Genomic DNA, 19,717 nt, shown 5'->3' with positions numbered 1-19,717 from the left:
ACACACACTTGAGTCAGAGAAACCATGTCAGAGATAAATGCAGAGCACTGTTTGTTATGAAGAATCTACAGGCGCTGAATTTGTTGCCAATTTTGGGTGAGTTAGTCAAAGATTAATTTAAAATAGCCGCATAACTTAATTTTTTAATGGGCTATTATTCTTACTGGATCCTGTTGTTGCTTTTGTTTTTCAGCTCTGGCAAATTTGTTCATCAAAATAAGTAAGTTTGTTAAAGTGGTGCTTAAGATATGGAGCTCTTTTGTGTGTTTTCTCTTTGAGAACTTTTGGATATTTGCTGTATTATAGTGTGTGCTATTAATTCAGGAGTGTAGTTTTCTTTTATCTTTTAACAGTTTATATATGCGCAAAAGTAAATAAGATAATTTGGTGGCTGTGTCTCTCTAAACTCTCTTTAAAACTTGAAGCAAGATTGCTTCCAAAAGGTAGTGTATTTATGTTCACGTAAGCTTCACCCAAACTAGTTCCAGCATTTCATTTCTTTGTGTAGGTGGATCAGTGTCTCTTCGCCCAGTGCTTACTGGTCGTGACAAGGCCTACCTCAACTCAAGGGTGTTATTCCAGTGTGTTGTACCTGACTCCTCTCTTAAAACCACCTTTGAGTTGATAAAGGACGGAGGGCTCTTGATTGACAAAAAGACTAATGACCAAGGGAACCAAACTGCATCGTTCTACCAAAAGGTCACTACGACATCAGAAGGGTCGTACCACTGCAAGGCAAAGACAGGGGAAGGCACAGGAATCAGCAACAGCATCAGGTTTAGTGCAGTCAGTGAGTACCAGACCCACAGAGAAAGTATGCATCTTGTTTGAGTTTTGAAGTCCCGATTATTTGACTCGAGACAGTCACCCCAAACTTGACCTCTTCCTCTTCTCTCCAACCTTCTATCACTCCCTCACTTCTAGCTCCAGCATCAAATACCAGAGTTACCTCTGTGCCCTCCCCCGCTGTTGCGTTCGAGGGCTCGCGCATTGTCCTGAGCTGTGACACAAAGGGCTCCCACCTGTCCTACACGTGGTTTTTCAACAGGAAGGAAATAACATCTTCAACCTCGTCTTTACTGAATGCCACTGGGAACAAGCTAGTGATGGAGAGGGTGACTCCAGGGCATGCTGGGTACTATTATTGCATGGCTTGGTCCATCGCGTACAACACAAAGAGGTTTTCCTCCAGCGCAGAGGTCAAGGTGGAGATCAAAGGTATATATATATCTTTTAAAAAAAATACAAATGTAACAGTAGATTGAAGACTTGAATGAATGTACTGATAACTGGATTTTTTTTTAACGTGGTTTAAATAGAAAAACGTTCATGTCAAGTTATGCTGAACCTTTTTTTTTAAAAACAACAACTATATGTTCAAAATTAAGTGGACACTCAGACATTGTTCATCTTATTCCAAAACAATATGCATACAACAGCAAGGGCTTTTGAAAGCAAAGAACAATTAGAGAATAATAATTTAATATCTGAGAAAATTGATTGAATTCTAAGCAACAAATGTTTTTGTTTTGCTGATGTTGATATTAACTGCACTATTTGTAGAAAGTAAAAAACACCAATCACTCACTCAATACTTAGCTTATACTTTGCTCAATTGACCAAAGGCCATGACAGATGTTACAACATATACAAAGATTATATGCACAATTGCTAAATTGGAAGTTATTGTTCAAAATTACCATCAGCAAAAGTAGCCCAGACCAAAACTTTAAGAACAACCACATATCAAAAGTACACAATATACTTTTGGCCATAGAGCCATTTATTTTATATATACTCACTGATTTAAAGAACACTGAGATGTTGCACAACGTATCACTGCTTACTTACATGTACTATATTATCGCCCTCCCCATCTTCCCCCCTCTTTATTCCTCTATCAGTCTATGTTTCAACACCAAGAATCTCCTTTTCCATCTTCAAAGAGGGAGACAGATACCGTGGCAATGTGACCTGCTGGTCATCAAGAGGGACTCCTCCAGTCAACTTCTCTCTGTCATTAGATGACAGGGAAGAGGGATCTGTCATAGTAGCTGAATCCCTTGCTGCCTGGTTCCTTGTTCCCATGGAACTCAACCTGGACATGGGCGTGGCTCGATGTCGGGTGAAAAATGAGGTGCAGGAGTTGTTGAGTGAGCCTTTGACTCTGGAAGTGGGTATGAGCTACTTGGATGTGTGAAGGAAACATGCTTTTCCTTGTCTTTTGGTCACCTGCCTTTAATTACCCCAACCCTTCTCTGTTAATATTTCTCTCATTGTCTTCCTCCCTTGTTTTCCAGTCCCAGTCGGAGGTGATGTAAAAGTGGAAGTTGAACATCTTTACAGAAGTGACTTTGGACTGGCTGGTGCCAGACTGAGCTGCCAAGTAAGCAGAGGAACTTTTCCTTATGTCACTTGGCTTTTGAACGACTCTGCTCTTCTTCCTGAGACCCATGAGGACTCCCATATTCAGCCTGTCCTGCCTCACTATACCCTTGTTGACCATAGACGAACCCTCATTCTGACTGAGCTCGGCCCAGAGGTGATTGGGTATTACCGCTGCAGGGCCAGGGACAGCTTTGATGACTCTGGTGCCTGGGTGGAGAGTGCATCCGTCCCGCTCCGAGTAACAGGTTGAAAAGATATTATGTTAATATTGAAGGAATAGTTTTATACTTTAGGGAATACATATATTCACTTTCTTGCTGAAAGTTAAGCATAAAGACTGCAAATAGGGGTTAACAGCTAACCTGCCTCTATATGAATTAAACAAACATGACATAAGATATAACATGTTAATTGTTGAGCTTTACAGGTGCTGGGTGACCAATTTGTGTTACCTTTTGTTACCCAAAGACAAACTAGCTGTTTCCCCTTGTTTGCAGTATTTATGCTAAGCTAACTTCTCATCTAGCTTAACTTGCATTCGAAAAAGTGAGTAGGAGTGTTTCCCCAAATGCTGAACAATTCCTTTAACACATTTGTTCTTACTTCTGGCTAATATTAAAATTTGACATGTGCTTTTTAAAACATGTTTTCTTTGTATGGGGTCTCTGACCTCTTTACCACATCATACTTTTCACTCTCGATCAGACAGGGTCCTTAACTCCATGCCACGAGCAACATCTGCCACTGAAACACCACCAAGTAAACAGCACATACTGTACATTTAAATGACTTATGTGCTGCTATTACAGAGTAAAATATTAACCAGCCTTGCTTCTTCCCTCCCTCAGAGGTTTTCATGGTAACCATAGAGGTCATCGCCATAATATTCTGCTGCTTCCTTCTTCTCACTCTGGCAGCGGCAGTAGCCTGTGTGTACAGGAAGTTTGGCCGCGAGCAAGGTGTGTGTGACCATCTATGTGTGAAGAAAAAATCCATTGACTTGTGACTTTCAACTGACTTAAACATGTCTCTTCCTCTTTTCTCTTCTCACTTCCTTCTCAGCTCATGCCCACAGTGCTACAACAAAGTAAGCTTTATTTGCTTCAGTTTCAACTGCTGATTGTTGTTAAGCAAGTGTAAGTGTATTGTTGTATTGTAATCCAAATTGACCAGTTCAACAATGTTTGTACCTTTCAGTCCCAGTCCGGATACACTCCCTCTCTCTGTAACCGTGTTTCAGTCAGGAGGAAGTCAGGCCAATACTTCATCTGTCGAACTTTGCTCTTCTTCAGCGTAGTGAACTACAAGAAGTGGCGCAACAGTTACATTCTGCAACATGCACTCTTGACCAACTGAATTGTTCAAAAAATGTTTTTAGGTGTTTTTTTGTTTTTTTCCTGGGAAATATTCTTGAAAAGGTTGTATACCAACAATTATATGTATCTGTCATATAACATCATCTGTTTAATGTTTACCCCTCTGGTTTCAGAGTTAACCATAGAACAGAAACTACCCTGGTCAGGGTTGTTAACAATCTTAAAGTTCGCTCAGACAACCATAAAGTCTCTTTTCTTGTACATCTTGACCTTAAGATAAGATAAGATATTCCTTTATTAGTCCCACAATGGGGAAATTTGCAGACCTTAGTGCTGCCTTCAACACAGGCGACCATATAATTCTTCTTCAGCACCTACAACAGTGCTTTGGCGTTAGAGGCATAGTTCTTAATTAGATTTCTTCCTTTCTTATGGAAGATCTTTTTATTTTTCAATTGGTAACTTTGAATCAATTGTCTGCCCTCAAGGGTAAATTCTGGGTCAACTGTTGTCTAATTTGTATACCCTCCCCCCTTGGGCCCATCATTTAACAATACAATATTTCATATCACTCATGCTGATGACACACAGTTATACATACATGGTTTTGAGGCACCAAATTCACTCTTTGTTAACTCCCATGTAGCCAAAACCTGAGCAAAGCAGTGAAGACACTTTTAACTTCTCCTCACCGGCTTACGGTAAAACAACAGATTGGTTAAAAAAAAGCTTGTTATTGCTTTGAAATCTATAAATGGCTCCTTCCTCCATTGCTGGCATGCCCACTGAGTCACACCAGACAGATCCCTTAGATCATCAAGCAAAAGTCTCCTCACCAGGAATACATTATAGATCAGTCATTTTGGTCCAACTCTCTGAATTCCCTGCCACATGAACTATTATATATAACAACTATAACAGTGTCAAACAGATTATCTCTTATCAAAAGCATTTAATTAGGTTTAAAGTATGTGGTTAATGGCTAAAACTTTTATTTTAGAATCAGTATTATTATTATGATTCCTTTTTAATAATAATAATGATGATGATAATAATAATACCTACTTATTTTATTCCTTTTTTTTATTGTAATACCTTCTTAAACATTTTTATATATAATCCCTTCTTATCTTATATGTTCGTATCTGATATGTTTTTGTCATGTATGATCCTATTTGCCTTTTTTTCCTCCTTTTTTATCTTGAAGCACAAGCACACGCCTGTCGTATGAAATGTGCTTTATAAATAAAATTGACTTGACTTGATTCTGAATACAGTGTCCACAATCAGGTAGACCTATACAAGAATACAAAGCACATAACTGCACAACACTGCATATGAACACAATGATTTTAAATCAGTGATAGTTTGCTGGTCAACCAAATATATACAAAATGTGAAATTTCTCCAGAGGCATGAATATAAATTTATGTAAATGGAGAATTAAGTTTTTAATCAAAGAGTAAATTGACATTTTGTGAATAATGTTTTGGCTTGTAATGGAGCTGATTCCAGATGAAATCAAGAACTGTTTATGAATTCAATACAAGTAACTAAATGACCCAAAAAAAACCAAAAAACTGTACTTCTCTTTTCTATATAAACAGTTTCAACATAGTTCCTTCCATTAAAACCTTTTAGGAAATTGTTTGGAAATCACAGACATGTGAGATAAAGTTTTAACTACTATCCTCCAGAAACTTTATATCTACGAACCTTTCAGGAAATTTTAAAAACTCAATTTCTGTTCAATGGAAATTGCTTGTTGCTCTGTTTTGAATAATATCAGAAACCATCTGAAGACGACATCATAACTTTTCTCCCATTTTCTGCTTTACACCTGAGAGATCACAGGATGACAAATAGTAGAGCTCACACCTCTCTCCAAAGTGTTCACCTTTTAATGCACATTGCCATTATTCAATTTCATATCTGCACTTATTTTCTGTCGTTCTGCAATTATTGTTGCCAAGTTGCTTATGAAAACATTCATTTCAAAAAGTGAGAGATCATATTTTCCCACCACACTGGACTACATGAGCAAAACAACTGTATACTGTCATGTATTTTTGAAAATAAAAACTAATTTTAAATGATGTTTTGTTGTTTTTTTTGTTAAATGCATTAATGAACGAAGATGCCTGGCTACAGCTTCATTTCCAAACCACACTGTCTTATCTGTTTTGTTTTGATATTCACATTTCAAAATGTAGAAAACACCTCAAAAGTTCTGGCACGAGTGAACACGTTTCTGGTGATGTTACAGAGTGGGAGGGTATGATAGGGAGGTGAAGCGTAACACTATCAGTTATTTGCACATTTGCTTGTATGTGTGTTTTTTTGTCACCCACAGTGTTTCAACCTTCATTCAAAACTGTCAAAACTCTTTGCCACTGCTATTCACAAGGCAGCGTAATCATTTATGAAGTCTACAAGTTGCATTAAAAACAACTTCTTCAAGAATGTTCCTCTTTGTGGTCATGCTGGGTAAGTTAATTTACACAAACACCACTTCAGTACACTTCAAATTTCACAATTCCTCGTAACCTATTTGATTTGAACCTATTTTTCTCCGTCTCTAGGGCTGTGCTTCTTCAGCAAGGAGAGCAGTAAGTCTGTTAATCTGTGTGTGTTAGTGTATCATTTTGTAGCTTGTGATTCTTTCTGTTGAGCGTTTGTGCAGTGTTGTTGAATTTCATCTGATTCTTTGATAGGTCAGTCTTTTCTGGGTCGCCCACAGTTGACTGGCCCTTCGGAGGCTGAAGTTAAGAAGTATGCAGGGTTTAGCTGTGAACTGCAGGTCTACCCAAAGAATGAAACTATCCTGCTGCAGTTATACAAGTGAGTAATTATAAATAAAAAATGCACTAAAATGTCTTAAGTAATGATAGAAATCCCTCTAATCATCAACTTTTTCTAGGGAGGGAAATCGTGACAAATTATTGGCTGAATATTCTCTCCTGTCTGGAAGAAAGTTGGACGAGGGGGAAGTTTCCAACTTCCCCCTGGTAGTCCAACTTTCTTATGAGGGCTACCTGGAGTGTGTGGCCAGCGCACAGAACAATTCTAACATAGAGCCCACTGTCAGCAACAAACACCACCTGAAGGTCATTGGTGAGTGTCTCTATAAACTGGGATATACAGTATATCGTATGTCTTTCCTGTGATGATAACATGGAGTATTGTGGCCATTTACACACTGAGAAACACATTTCTTAAAGGTCATGGATATTTTTTTATGACATTGTGTGGACATTTTCTTATCCTGTTTATTTTGTATGTATATTTTTGACCAAGTCAGTCTATTCAAGTGCATATTAGCTCATAAGTATTGTATTATGGCATACTTGGAAATATGTGGACCCAAGTGTTTTAGAAAATCATATCATTTTATGCCTTGCTTTATAAATTACATGACGTACACATGTTTGTATTATGAATAATTGAACTTGAATACTGCCAGTTTGTTCCCTAATAATAAACATATGAATATTCAGTGGACAATAAAACTAGTCAGTGTTATGTAGTTCTATCATGTAAGCATCTGTAAAGCAATGCTTGTGCACAGTGGTGCTCACATCAGCATGCTAATAGTTAAGATGCTCACAGTGAAAATGCTAAAATGCAGATGTTTAGCAGGTAACATTTACAAGGTTCACCATATTAGTTTATTAGTTTAGCATGTTAATGCTAATATTTTCAAATTGGCACTGCAAACACACTATAGTTGAGGCGAGAGTTTTGGACAAATTAAAATTTTAACCATCATGACTCTGCCAGATGAAAAGTCAAAGGTCATTTTATTTCAATTCATCATGAGGGGACCGTAAATATCAAATTGTGAAGATATCCCTCAAAACTAAAAAACATCAACCAAAAAACTATCTGCAAATTGTATTAAAATGTCAACCTCACGGTGGCACTATAGCAAAGGTCAGGGATCATCAAAGTCAATAGGCTTCATCTTCTGAAGACTTTTCTTTTGGATGTCAAGACTTCCTTAACAACAGAAATGTATCTTTCCATTAAGAATGACCTTTGGTGTGAAATAAGACCAGACTCTTTCTCTGTTGCTGTGTCTGTCACAGAGCCAGTGAAAGATGCAAAGGTTAACGTCAGTTCAGGTCCAAGGGAGTTCTTCGAGGGGAGGACGCTGAACCTACACTGTGAACTTTCAGCTGGAAACCACGTCTCCTACAAATGGTTGCTGAATGATCGACCTGTCGCTGTGTCTCCAGCTCACCATTTTAGAGATAACCATCTCAGGATTTACAGGTCAGTAGAGTCCCATTGAAACAGTCCCTCCACAGCTGCTATTGCATTACTAAGCAGTTGAACAAATTTATTTTATACAGGATAAGCCTGTTAAGAGGCCTCATTTCATATTCAATGAGGCATCTCATATTTATGCAAATTCACAGTAAAAATGAGATGCCTCATTGCATATTAAGCAAGCCTCTTTGTTCTATCAACACATATCTGTCTAACACTGTCTGAGAAAGAAATACTTTATGAGGGAGGATACTGAACAAATTCACAGAAAGTTACTGTACTGTTTCACCCACAGACCCACTTCTGCAGACAGTGGCTCATACATGTGTGTCGCTACCAACAGCTTCAACCAAACAGTATACACCTCCAACAGTTCCAAGGTTGTAATCACAGTCAAAGGTAATCTGTCATCTCTGGTGAATAAACTCAGGTTTTATAGCTGTGACACAGTTTCTTTTGAATACAGCCGAACAACATAACATCCTCTTATATCCTATCTCCCTCAGACGTGGTGTCAACCCCTGACATATCCTTCACCGTGTTAAAGGAGGATTCACACAACTATTCTGCTGTGGTCACCTGTCAGTCAACAAGAGGGACTCCACCTGTCACCTTTTCACTCTACAACTTGGAAGATTTGGTTGCCAATGTGACAGTTGAAGAGAGAAGCGCCGTATTTAAGATTCCAGTGGTTTTGAACCGGCACTTAGGATGGCTCCAGTGCCAGGCAGACAATGGCGATTGGGTTGCAAAGAGTCAGTTTTTGCCTTTGGAAGTTGGTATGTGGGTCATTTGAGCCTGTTCATACAGACTACTTGTAATAATGTATCTCCATTTTCCTACCATGTCTCCTTTCAATTGATAATGTCTTCAACAGTCCCGGTTGGTGGGCCTGTGACGATAAGTTCCGACATTCACCTTGGCGAGAACTATGCTGTGATTGCCCTGGAGTTCCACTGCCAGGCAGCGAAGGGGACTCATCCACAGTACCAGTGGTTCCTCAACAAAACCCTTCTACATGACAGAGGCAGCTTCTACTACGTGTCTCACGATCCTCCAAGGCAGTCTGTGCTTATGCTGTCTGTAGGAAGGGACAGTAACGGGACGTACCACTGTGAAGTGTCAGACAACTTTGACAACACCACTGCCATAAGCAGCAAGAGGCACTATGTAGATAAAGAAGGTACAGTTGATCCATTGCTGTATGTGCTTGGAGTTAAAGTCTGCCTTTGTCATAGCTGGTGTAATACGTCCTCTTTGTTTTCCTGCTCCTCCAGAGCTGAATCGTATCCCTGACTTTGTGGTGGCTATTGTCTTTGGATGTTTCACACTCTTGATTTTGGTGGTCTCTGCTTGTTGTTGGATTGGAGTGTTGATCAGTAAGTACACAATTTTTCAAGATTTCAGGGTCCTTTTTTTATCTGGTGTGGTTCCTCCTTATTTGCTATTGTGAAATAATGTGTTTTACTCTTGTTTCAGAGAGAAGAGAGTATGGAGAAAGGTCCCTGTGAGTTTTTCCTCAGTTTCACTACCTTCAAAGAAAGAACATAACAATGAGATTGTGGTCAATATTTTGAGAGTATTTTTTTCATGATCCTGCTGCTTCTTCTAATGAGGAGAACGGTGCTACTTTATCCTCCTCAGTTTTTCTTTTTTACATGAGGAGGAGTAACATGTAGGCAGTTTTTTTTTATTTTATTTATTCAAACATCTGCTATTGAACAAAACAACAATAGCTGGTGAAATTGGGGGGAAAGTCTTCCTGCTTTGTGTCATAAAACCGATACAACAGCCTTCAAGCAAAGAACTAAAAGAGCGGCAAATTATCTTAAATGATCAGAGGCTGCCAATCTTCTCATGGATGGTTTTGTTTGTTCATTGTCACACATTTATTGACATGGTAATGATGTGTTAAAATGCTACTTTGCAACAGAAACAACAGCTTATTTGTATCAAATTCAGCAAATCAAAATCAGGGGGAAATCTGGAAATTTGGGGTGCGGTAACACAATCTGAGAATGTGACTCTGTTTGGTATTATTGATAATATTAGTCAGTTTGACAATGGACTGATAGGAAATAAGGGAAGGGAGGGAATGACTGTGTCAGCAGGTCACATAACTTTAACCTCTATTGATGACTAAAGAAGTGCAACAAGATCTGGTTTCTGATGCAGGTTAGAACACCATACACCCAGCTGTCCTGTAAAGAGGAAGCATCACAAAAAAGATCCTTAATACTGCTTGACTTGTTTTGTAGTGGCAATTCCCACTGAGAGGTTGAAAATGTGATATGTTTGGTGAAGACTTTTTGAAAAATATACAAGTACACTGTGCAGACAGCTGTATGTGTGTGTCACCTTGCCGTTTTTCTCTTCTCAGAGCGGACCAGGAGATGAGGAGGATGGTAGCTGTTTATGAAAATGATCTGGTTTGTTGCTACTTTTATATCTCAATCATTTCGATAAAAACACAGCCAAATGATTAAGGCTTCACCAACTGAGAGGAGCCATGTTTGTGGTAGCACACTGCACTATTTCACCATAATACTTACTTAACCTTCAATCATCCTGTCTTGTAGGATTTGTTAGAGTACAATGAGGATGCTGATGTGGCGAGGACAGCCAGAGATGGTGAATTTGATCAGGTGAGTTCAAATGAATCAATGCCATCAATTAGCCAATTGTTCAGTTCCATGGGAAAACAAGCAGACAATCCCTTCTCCTCATCCGTCTGTGTTCTCTTTATTTAGGTGTCTGACGTCTCTGTTGATGAGTGTTCCCAATATGGAGAAGAAGAGGAAGTTAAGGAGCCCTGAGGGGCCAAACTGTGCTATATAAACATTGTGCTTACTTCAATAAACATCTGTTATTGTTGCTTTGTGTGTGTTTTATTGATGGAGTGGAGAAGTGAAACAATGAGAATATTCACACATGACCTGCAGCTCAGCTCCGCCCCTCTGACGCGGAGCCGGACGGCACAGCTCCTCTGGGTGGCTCCTGTGTACGTCAAATGAAGCAGCAGCACCGCGGAGAGTGGCTGTAGCTTTCAGTTTAAGCCGTGCTCAGCTCGTGAGCTTCCTTGTCAGGTCGGTTGAAACCACACGGAAAGCCTGTGATCAAGAGACATGATGGAGGAAAAGGGTGATACAAGTGCGTACGGGGCTTCGCTCGCAGGAGGAGGCTTCAACTTCAACAAGTTTATCCGACAACCTCAAACTATCGTGCGGCTGCTGAGTTGGGTGAGTGCAGTCTGGATGTGGGAGTTTGTGTTTCAGTCAACATACGGTGTTCAAAGGTTCAAAAGAGACAGGAAGAGTGTGTAACGTGGTCTGTGAGCAGGTGCGTCTGATCCGGAGCCCGTAAACTGCCTCTGAGTTAGTAAATGACGGCTGTGTTTTTATTTGTGTTGGCCAGCTGGTGTATGACAGCAGCCTGGTGACAGCACAGGTCCACACTGCTACTGTCACAGGACAAAAGAAACTGTCACACACGCTGACATTTCCACTTATTGAGGCAAAACACCCACTAGACAATGATCAGTTAGTTCAGTGGTTCTCAAAGTGGGGTCCGGGTATCCCTAGGGGTCCTTGAAGGACTTCTATGGGGCTCCCAGAAAAATGGGGAACAGGTTATTTAATTTCACTATGATTTCATCGATTAAAAGTTAGCCCAATGAGAGAATGTATAGGAATGACTCTTCTGGTCATGGGTTTTATACACATTCTGTAATAAGAACATCTAAAATTTAGTCTTATCAGGTGGGGGTCTGTGGTCTAATTTGTATCAGTTTAGGGGTCCTTGTTTTACGAAATGGATAAAGACAGCGAGAAGGATGGTCTTCATAATGAAGAAGTTAAGCAGATAGAGGGAGTTTCCATATCGAGGGGAATTCATGCACCAGGGAAAGTTCAGAGAAGTTGTACTTTGCTGATCACATGTTGCTAGGCAAATCATATGGCACAGACTGTTTATATGTAAAGTCCACAATGAATCTCAACCAGAAATGTTACACAATATATGGTATCTTATCCTTTAGTGACTGGGAATACACACGTTGAAGGATTACCTTTTCATTTGTCCTTGACCATCTCCTTGGGAAAAAGAAGCATTTAAAATGAAAGGTTTGTGAGGGAGATATTGAAGTTTTTTTTAACACATTTTATTGGCCATGACTGCTTTCATTTCTTTACAGATTCATATCTTAGATTCCTTAGACTACAGCTTTTAATCGACTTGGTTCCTGAAGCATAAACTATTCCTCAGGCCAGTGGCTAATGTACACGCAGGGTGAGAGTAGCTCTACTGAAAACACATAGCTTAACCTGGATAGTGTAGCGTGTCCAGTGTGGTAGATGAGAACAGGACAGAATGTGCCCTTGATTGCCACTGCCGTTGAATGTTGTGTTTGGTAAAGTGTGTGTGTGTGTGTGTGTGTGTGTGTGTGTGTGTGTGTGTGTGTGTGTGTGTGTGTGTGTGTGTGTGTGTGTGTGTGTGTGTGTGTGTGTGTGTGTGTGTGTGTGTACGAGGGATTACTTGTGTATCACTGGTAAACAGGGGCTGATGGGCAGGTAAGGTGATACCTCTCCCCCTGCTGACCCTCCCTTTCACTTGTAGTGAATGTGTGTCATTGATCTCTCTCTCTCTCTCTCTCTCTCTCTCTCTCTCTCTCTCTCTCTCTCTCTCTCTCTCTCTCTCTCTCTCTCTCTCTCTCTCTCTCTCACTCACACACACCTCACACACACACACACACACACAACTCTTCTCTAATTCTTAGCAACCCCAAACCCACACTGGCTGGATCACTGTCTATCTCTGGTGATTTTACTTTTACTTCGTTTAGTCTGAAGCACCTATGGTACAAGAGGGGATTGTTCACTCTGTAACACTGCCTACATGTCCCATAATGCACCACACTGGCTCCTGTAACAATGAAAAGGCTGCACACAGTGGCTCTGGGTCATTGAAAATGTTGAATTACAGCAGTACCCCTCCTCCAACAAGCCACAATTTATAGAAACCAAATTATATTAAGTAGCAGTACTGCTGGCCGAATGGTTAAATACAGTACTAAACATGAAAAAATGCACTTCTTAGGGTGTTTTAGTGTACAATCGAGGAGGATGTCAAGATTATTTCTTCTGTTTGCCGACAACAGCTTGCATGTGGCATTAGGCTTCTTGTGGCATTGTGGCTTCTTTTTGGCATCTGTCGCTCAATATGGAGACTTCTTTAAAGTTCAGAAAACATCCATCTGTTCATCTAACAGTCCCTCTGTCTCACTTTTGTCTTGCGTTTTGACACTCCCAAAATGCTCGTCCCTTATTTTTCTATATCCAGCTCATTCTCTGTACCTTTTGTCTCCGTCTGTCAGCTTGATTATGGCCTCTCCTCCTGCCAACCCGTTAAACAGACCCTTCTCTATCCTCCTACCAGATCTCATTATGAGTGTTGTTAGTGGAGCTGGTGGCATCTCTGGAGTCACATGGCTGGCAGCTGCACTCAGAAGTAGGTCACATGGTTAGGTGGGAAACCAGAGCAGACAGTTAACAGACCACGGGACGGTCAGAGGGACCAGGCAGCAGTTAACACTCTTCATTTTAATAAACACACGATGAGCACAAGAGCTTGGGGGTGGGGGGGTGCAGAGTCAGCAATAAGTCACTTTTTATGAGGATTTGAATAATTTGTCAAAGTATACATAGATATAGTTTCTTTGGGATGCCATTTAACTACATTAAATATGCACACTTAATTTAGTGTTAATTGTCCCAAATTTACTTCTAGTGGACACAAGCTACTTCATCAAAAACGTTGTCTTTGATATGTTCAATAAACTCTGACATCTGACATCCATGTTACTATATTTTGTCCCATGTTTGTTTTTGTGACACCAGAGCCCCTGATTGCATGCTTGTTGGTTTCAAATTCAAGTATTAAATGTCCCAGTTTCTTGGAATGCACCGCTAAGGAAGTGTTTCCCCACAGGGTCCCTGCTATGAACTGAATTATCATGAGACACATAATGTGACTAAATAAACTCAATAATAACTAAATAAAGTGGAATACATTTTCATACTGCGCAACTGATGAACTGAAGTCTCAAACCAGTTAGTTTTGCTTTTAAAACTGGTTTGTCAGTTATGTTAAGGATGCGATGTGAAGTTAATGGGTAAACTTGGAAATGCTTATTTAACAGACAGTTCTTTCTTGTGTCTTTGTCAATCATTGAAGGCATGAAAGGATATATAAACCACAGCTATGTTGATTCACTCGTCCTCAAACACAACTTGTTTTTTTTCTGTCTCACTGTAGGTCTTTGCCATAGTGGTGTTTGCCTGCATCACAACAGAGGGATACATCAACCCTTACCACAGTGCCGAGGCGAAGTGCATCTTCAACCAGAATGACTCGGCATGTCATTACGCTGTTGGCATCGGGGTGATCGCCTTCCTGGCCTGTGTGGGCTTTTTGGTGTTGGATGTTTACGTACCTTTCATGAGCAATGCACAGGAGAGGAAATACGCTGTGTTGGCAGACCTGGGATTCTCAGGTGAGCTGGAGCATTACTGTGGTTATTTTCTTTGTTTTTTTAATAAGAGGTTTAAAGCTGCAATAGTTCATACTTTTATAGGAGCAATGGATTGAATAATGTGTTATGTTAAAGGTGTCGCTCATAAAGACGAACCAACAGCAAAGTATCACCTGACTCCACAGTTATCCTCAGCGCTACAGAGCTTTTTAGCTTCTTTCACCTCATTGATTTGGTTTTACCTCGCGTAACTTCACGGTTTTGGTTCACTCTCACAGCTCTCATCAACCTCATTACTGGCACGTTTTCAGTGAAAAAGCTCTGATAAACCCACTGTACACTACCTACCCAACATTACACCACTGTACAAGTTAGCAACTAGCTGGTTAACATCACAGATCATTTAGCAGCTAAAGATATTATCGTCAAAAGAGACCAAAAACACAACTAGAAAATAAGGAATTTAAAACTTACATTTGTCAGGTTGGCACAAACATGACTCCAGATGAATGCTAATGTCGCATAGTGTCCACTGAATGTGTAAATAGGCAACCTTTTGCTAACACATTCACCATATCAACTTTATAAGGTGATAACATGCCAAAGTCGTGTTCCACTGTCCTCTAGTGGACAAAAGTAAATTAAATGCCTCTCATAATGCTGCTTGAAACTAGCTTTGAAAGTTTGGATTAGATAGCAAGCTACAAATGCTACAATTAGGTGTAGTGATAGCATTGGCGGGTGTTTTGTGTAAAAAGTGTTGATTGAAGGGAAACTGTCAAGACAATGTAGTGTAACAAATCTCTAAGAAACACACTTTTTTATTCATGAACCACGTGAATTTGTTTTTTACAGACCAGCTTGAAAGTTTACTGAAAATGATAAAGGTTATGGTGAACATGGAGCCTCTTTTTAAGAAGGAAATCATAAACTATAGATTTCCTGAACATATTTGTATTCTTCTTATTTGCCATAGCACCGCAGCAGATGGCACGCATGACTTTATATCATCTACCCATCATTATGCCAGTATAATAAATGTCAGAGATGTCATATTTACATAGCACATTCCCCCTCTTTGAGTTGATTTAAATTTTATGTAAACACTTGATAAAGGAATAATGGTAAATTACAACTTAATTACCACTCTAACATGTGGTAAGTGGTTGTTTTTGCTACACAGTTAGTTATTAAGGCCATATTGGTGGTTGTTTGTAGAAGACAGCAGGTCATAGAGTGATTTTTTTTTTTTTTCATTTGAAGTAACCACTACACCCTTGTTTCTCTTTTCTCATTCTAATGTGAACCTATTTGTACACAAAGCCTCAGAGTGATGGTGAGGTTTGGGACAGACCATAGCTTGTTTTCAGCGAAACATTACATGTATTATTCATCGCTGAACACAGCAGATGATGATTGAGCAGCAGGGGTGAAGGCGGAGGATGACCTCACAGATTTCGATTAACTAAAACATTCATCAGTTGCACACAACACAGTTCACAGTCAGCCATTCTTCAAGAAAACAAAGAAGTGGTAGTTTGATAAATAGCTTGTGGTCATTCGAGCAGACGGGAACAGGGGAATCTTTTTGTTCTTCTGACAAATATTTTTTGTTCCTTCGGATGTTTTTTAACAGGAGTTTACTTCTCATATCAGAGATTTTCAGCTTAGTGCTTTTGGTATTCTATCACACGGTGAGGAAAAACAATCATATTTATCATTGTGTGTGTTTGTGCATCTGTGTGTTTTCAAGGGGTGTGGACCTTCCTGTGGTTTGTGTGTTTCTGCCTGTTGGCCAGTCAATGGGATCGCACACGTGATATTGGCGGTATCCCACAGGACGCTGCACGTGCAACCGTGGCCTTCTCATTCTTCTCCATCGCCACCTGGGTGAGCTGCTGTCACATTTTAATTAAAAGCTACTCAGATTTTAGCCTCTTTCTTTTGCCAGTGATCTCTACTTCAAGTAGTTTTTAGCTTTGTGCTAATATTGTTAAAGAACCATATTATCGATTTATCATATTTTATATTTAAAAGAATGCCATAGCTTTCTTATCAGTTCATTTTACCTACAATAAAACAGCTACTGGCTTCTGCTCATGTAAGAGACTTGCTTGAAATACTTCAAAACTGAACACTGAACTGTTTATTGGCAAACTGTTGTGTGGTAATACAACTTATTGTACAAGTCCTCCAGCTTGGTGTGTTCAAGTGCTGGTGTAAGCCTTTGAAATTTGACACTTTTGCCCAGTTTCTATTGCAAGAAAGTATCATGAAGGTTGATCTCAAACATAATTTATTTTCATTTACCTCTTAATTAACCATATGCTACAATGAGTAAATGATTTTCAGCATATTTTTTATTATCAAGGGTGTTCTTCAAACATTTGGCTCATCCCTTTATTTCAAGACAACACTGTGTGCCAAACGTTGCACAACATATAGCACAAACAAAGAATCTCATATGTCTGAGCCTCAAAGATTTCTCAAGACAACTCATTACATGCACCAACTGCATTACAAAGCAACAATAATGTAACACAATGACTGACAAGACTAAGCATCATTGTGAGGGATTATGGTATAATACTTCCTTAAGCAAGCTTTGAGGTTAATTTTACACTGGCATGAACTGAAGTGCTAACCTGGAAATCTAAAAGCATGTGTTAGACCGTCTGTAGCAGGATAATAAAAAGTGATTCAGTGTAAAAGAGCTAAATATGAAACACTGGAGACTACCTGTAATGACTTTGATACTTTCCTCTCATCCTGCAGGGAATCCTAACCTACTTTGCTCTGGGTCGCTTCCGCCGTGGTGTCAATGAAGTTACCATCCCAACCTACACAGAGCCACAACCAGATCACCACACCCCCTACCCCCCGACCTACGCCCCCACCTCCTACAACCCCACTACGTACACGCCTACCACTTACACAGCCTATCCCAGCAATGTGGCCGAAGTGCACCAGCAGCCTCCCTTCACCCCAAACCTTCAGCCACAAGGGGACGGCGGCTATCAGCCACCCAACTACTGAGACAAAGGGAGGTCACGTGGACGAGGCGGTGTTCCAGGTCGCCGGATTGCAGTTGCGCTGCACAGACTCAGAGCTATATCATATTGATGTGATTTTACATTAGATTTAACACACTTAAAGTGAAGCTGAGCAGTGCAACTGCAAGCCAGAGATGAGGGACACCACACTTTACGTCGAGGGATCGCAGCTCTCTGGTCTGATCTTAAGACATCAGGCTGAGAGTTGAGATTAGTGCTGATGATTGGGCAATCAGACCTTAGACCTGTGTGCAAAGATGCAACTTTTACCTCAAATGGGCTGATCGTAAAGGGGATAGGTGGATAGAATGTACCCAGGAGGTCAAAGGTCACATAATGTGGCTTTAATAAGAAAACATGTGGCAGCTCCAGTCAGGGTGGAAGAGGCCCACACATAACGTGTTTCTCTTCACTCTGTTGGATCGTAAGAATGTGCATTTGTACATAGATTTCATGATGTAAAGCTGCCATTTTAATGGGTGTATGTGCCGGATTTCCTTTTCTTATTTGGTTAATGGATATTTTGTTTATCTTGAAAACCTATAAACAGTATAGAAATGCATTGATTTACTTTTTGCAAATGTGGGAGTATTGAGGACAGCGGGAAGAGACCACTATAAAGCCAAATGTTCCTCTGTGATTTAGTTTTTGTGAAATGTAAAGATTATACAATTAAGTTTGTTTGCCATAAAACCACCTTTTGAAGGAATGTTTTCTGGGTTCTTTGTGCTACAGTAAAACAGCTGACATGCTTTACATCGACTGAGCTTGAGGGATCACTAAAAAAAAGAAAGAAAAAAAAAGTATGGTGGTAAAAAAAAGGTTGCATGTGCCAAACTGTAGATGAGTTTCTTGTACGTTCATAATCAGTGTTTCCCTTTAAGTCTGTAGCCTACATTCAGATAGGAGGGGGGGACATGTAGATAACCGTGCAATTATTGAACGGGTTTATCCACCGAGCATATCCCCATACTGAAGAGTAACTTATTAACTTTCAACAATGTTTCCTCTTCAGCCTGTGAACAGAGTAGCCTCAGACTTCCTTTAAGGTCTTGGTATCATTTAGTTTTCTGAACACTGATGTTTATCTGCTTCTTAATGTGAACTGTTGAAGAACAGACGGCAGTGTGTATGTCTGTAAATACGACAGATTAAAACACCCTAACCGGCAGGAGTGAGAATCACACACCTGTCCTCAAGTCTACTGGTTTACTTTGTTGCTTTGTGCTTGGTGCTTGGCAGTAATGTGTTTTTAATCATCTCAGCTCCATTGACTGGGTCACATTCTGGCTGTTGTGACACAAAAGAATTGGCCTAAGATCAGTTTTCATTCCAAGGTTGTTGCGGTGGTGTAAGCAGATTTTTAGATCTGTTGAATGACCAGGTGTTGTGGTTATAATTATTATTAAGAGTTGCAGTACATAGGAGAAGAAAACAAAACACATAACTTACTGAAGCCAAATATATGAAAAACATTGATTTGTCATATGTGCCTCATGGAGAGAAACTTTAAAAGGGTATTTTTGTAGAGGAAAGTTCATCAGAAGACAATGTGCCATGATTAAACCACAAAGTTAAATTTAGGTTGAACATCTGTGTGTCACAGCTGCTCTCACTGCTATGCTTGAGTGATTTTTTTTTTTTTTTTTTGCATTGCTTGATTTTCATGCTCGGGAAAATCAGATAAATTTGTTCCTCAATCAACTCTCAAAATCAATGTCTTTATACAACACCTTGTTATAATTACCAAGTTCAAATGAATCAACTGACTGTCTCCAGCCTCCACTGCATAATATTATAGTAACAAGAAGATTCAATGTTTTTCAAGTTTTGAGATGAGTACATTTTTGGTACTTTGTTTAATTAGTTTCATGGTCCATGTTTTAGATGTGAGACTAGATTGCTCTGTAAAATAACTTATGATTTGTAATGCCTACAGCAAATGTTTTATAAAGACTGGCACAAAAAACTGATCAGATTTTGTTTGATTTCTTTTTCTGTGTTTTCCAAATGTTAAGAGTTATAACTGCTTTTTGCTTTGACCCTTTTTCATAACCATGTGATGGTGTCTGAAGCACAGCAGTGATTCACTTAAGATCTTTTGTTTATAAAATAAAATCATGTTAGGCCTTATTTAGGATATCTTTGCATTCATGTAC

The 19,717-nt window shown here is 39.6% G+C and overlaps 3 protein-coding genes across 5 annotated transcripts; all 3 read left to right on the top strand.

Annotated features, from left to right (window-relative positions):
* The first annotated feature begins 7 nt into the window (after positions 1-7).
* On the top strand, positions 8-5,704 carry LOC133993268 (Fc receptor-like protein 5). 3 transcript variants are annotated; one of them, XM_062432171.1, is made up of 10 exons: positions 8-96; positions 194-220; positions 509-790; positions 925-1,218; positions 1,905-2,177; positions 2,301-2,633; positions 3,094-3,147; positions 3,237-3,347; positions 3,451-3,475; positions 3,586-5,704. In XM_062432171.1, exons 1-10 carry the CDS (start codon positions 57-59, stop codon positions 3,683-3,685), a joined length of 1,539 nt encoding a protein of 512 aa, XP_062288155.1. In that variant the 5' UTR covers positions 8-56; the 3' UTR covers positions 3,686-5,704. The 3 variants fall into 3 exon arrangements, with proteins under 3 accessions (XP_062288155.1, XP_062288169.1, XP_062288162.1); XM_062432185.1 differs by lacking the exon at positions 3,094-3,147 and having other exon boundaries at positions 3,258-3,347; XM_062432178.1 differs by lacking the exon at positions 3,094-3,147.
* A 362-nt stretch (positions 5,705-6,066) lies between these two features.
* On the top strand, positions 6,067-10,877 carry si:dkey-93h22.7 (Fc receptor-like protein 5). Its single transcript, XM_062433433.1, has 13 exons — positions 6,067-6,191; positions 6,287-6,313; positions 6,419-6,545; positions 6,625-6,818; positions 7,793-7,979; positions 8,272-8,375; positions 8,483-8,755; positions 8,854-9,159; positions 9,254-9,355; positions 9,456-9,483; positions 10,357-10,405; positions 10,556-10,621; positions 10,727-10,877. The coding sequence occupies exons 1-13, from the start codon at positions 6,167-6,169 to the stop codon at positions 10,790-10,792; spliced, it is 1,554 nt and encodes a 517-aa protein (XP_062289417.1). The 5' UTR covers positions 6,067-6,166; the 3' UTR covers positions 10,793-10,877.
* Positions 10,878-10,976: 99 nt separating this feature from the next.
* Positions 10,977-19,531, top strand: syngr2b (synaptogyrin 2b). The gene is made up of 4 exons (XM_062433443.1): positions 10,977-11,215; positions 14,289-14,526; positions 16,259-16,395; positions 17,281-19,531. The coding sequence occupies exons 1-4, from the start codon at positions 11,102-11,104 to the stop codon at positions 17,539-17,541; spliced, it is 750 nt and encodes a 249-aa protein (XP_062289427.1). The 5' UTR covers positions 10,977-11,101; the 3' UTR covers positions 17,542-19,531.
* The last annotated feature ends 186 nt before the right edge of the window (positions 19,532-19,717 follow it).

The sequence above is a fragment of the Scomber scombrus genome, chromosome 2, assembly GCF_963691925.1.
Source record: "Scomber scombrus chromosome 2, fScoSco1.1, whole genome shotgun sequence".
Taxonomy (NCBI): Eukaryota; Metazoa; Chordata; class Actinopteri; order Scombriformes; family Scombridae; genus Scomber; species Scomber scombrus.
Note: the sequence above shows the minus strand (reverse complement) of the source record. Positions and strands in the feature narration are given on the sequence as shown.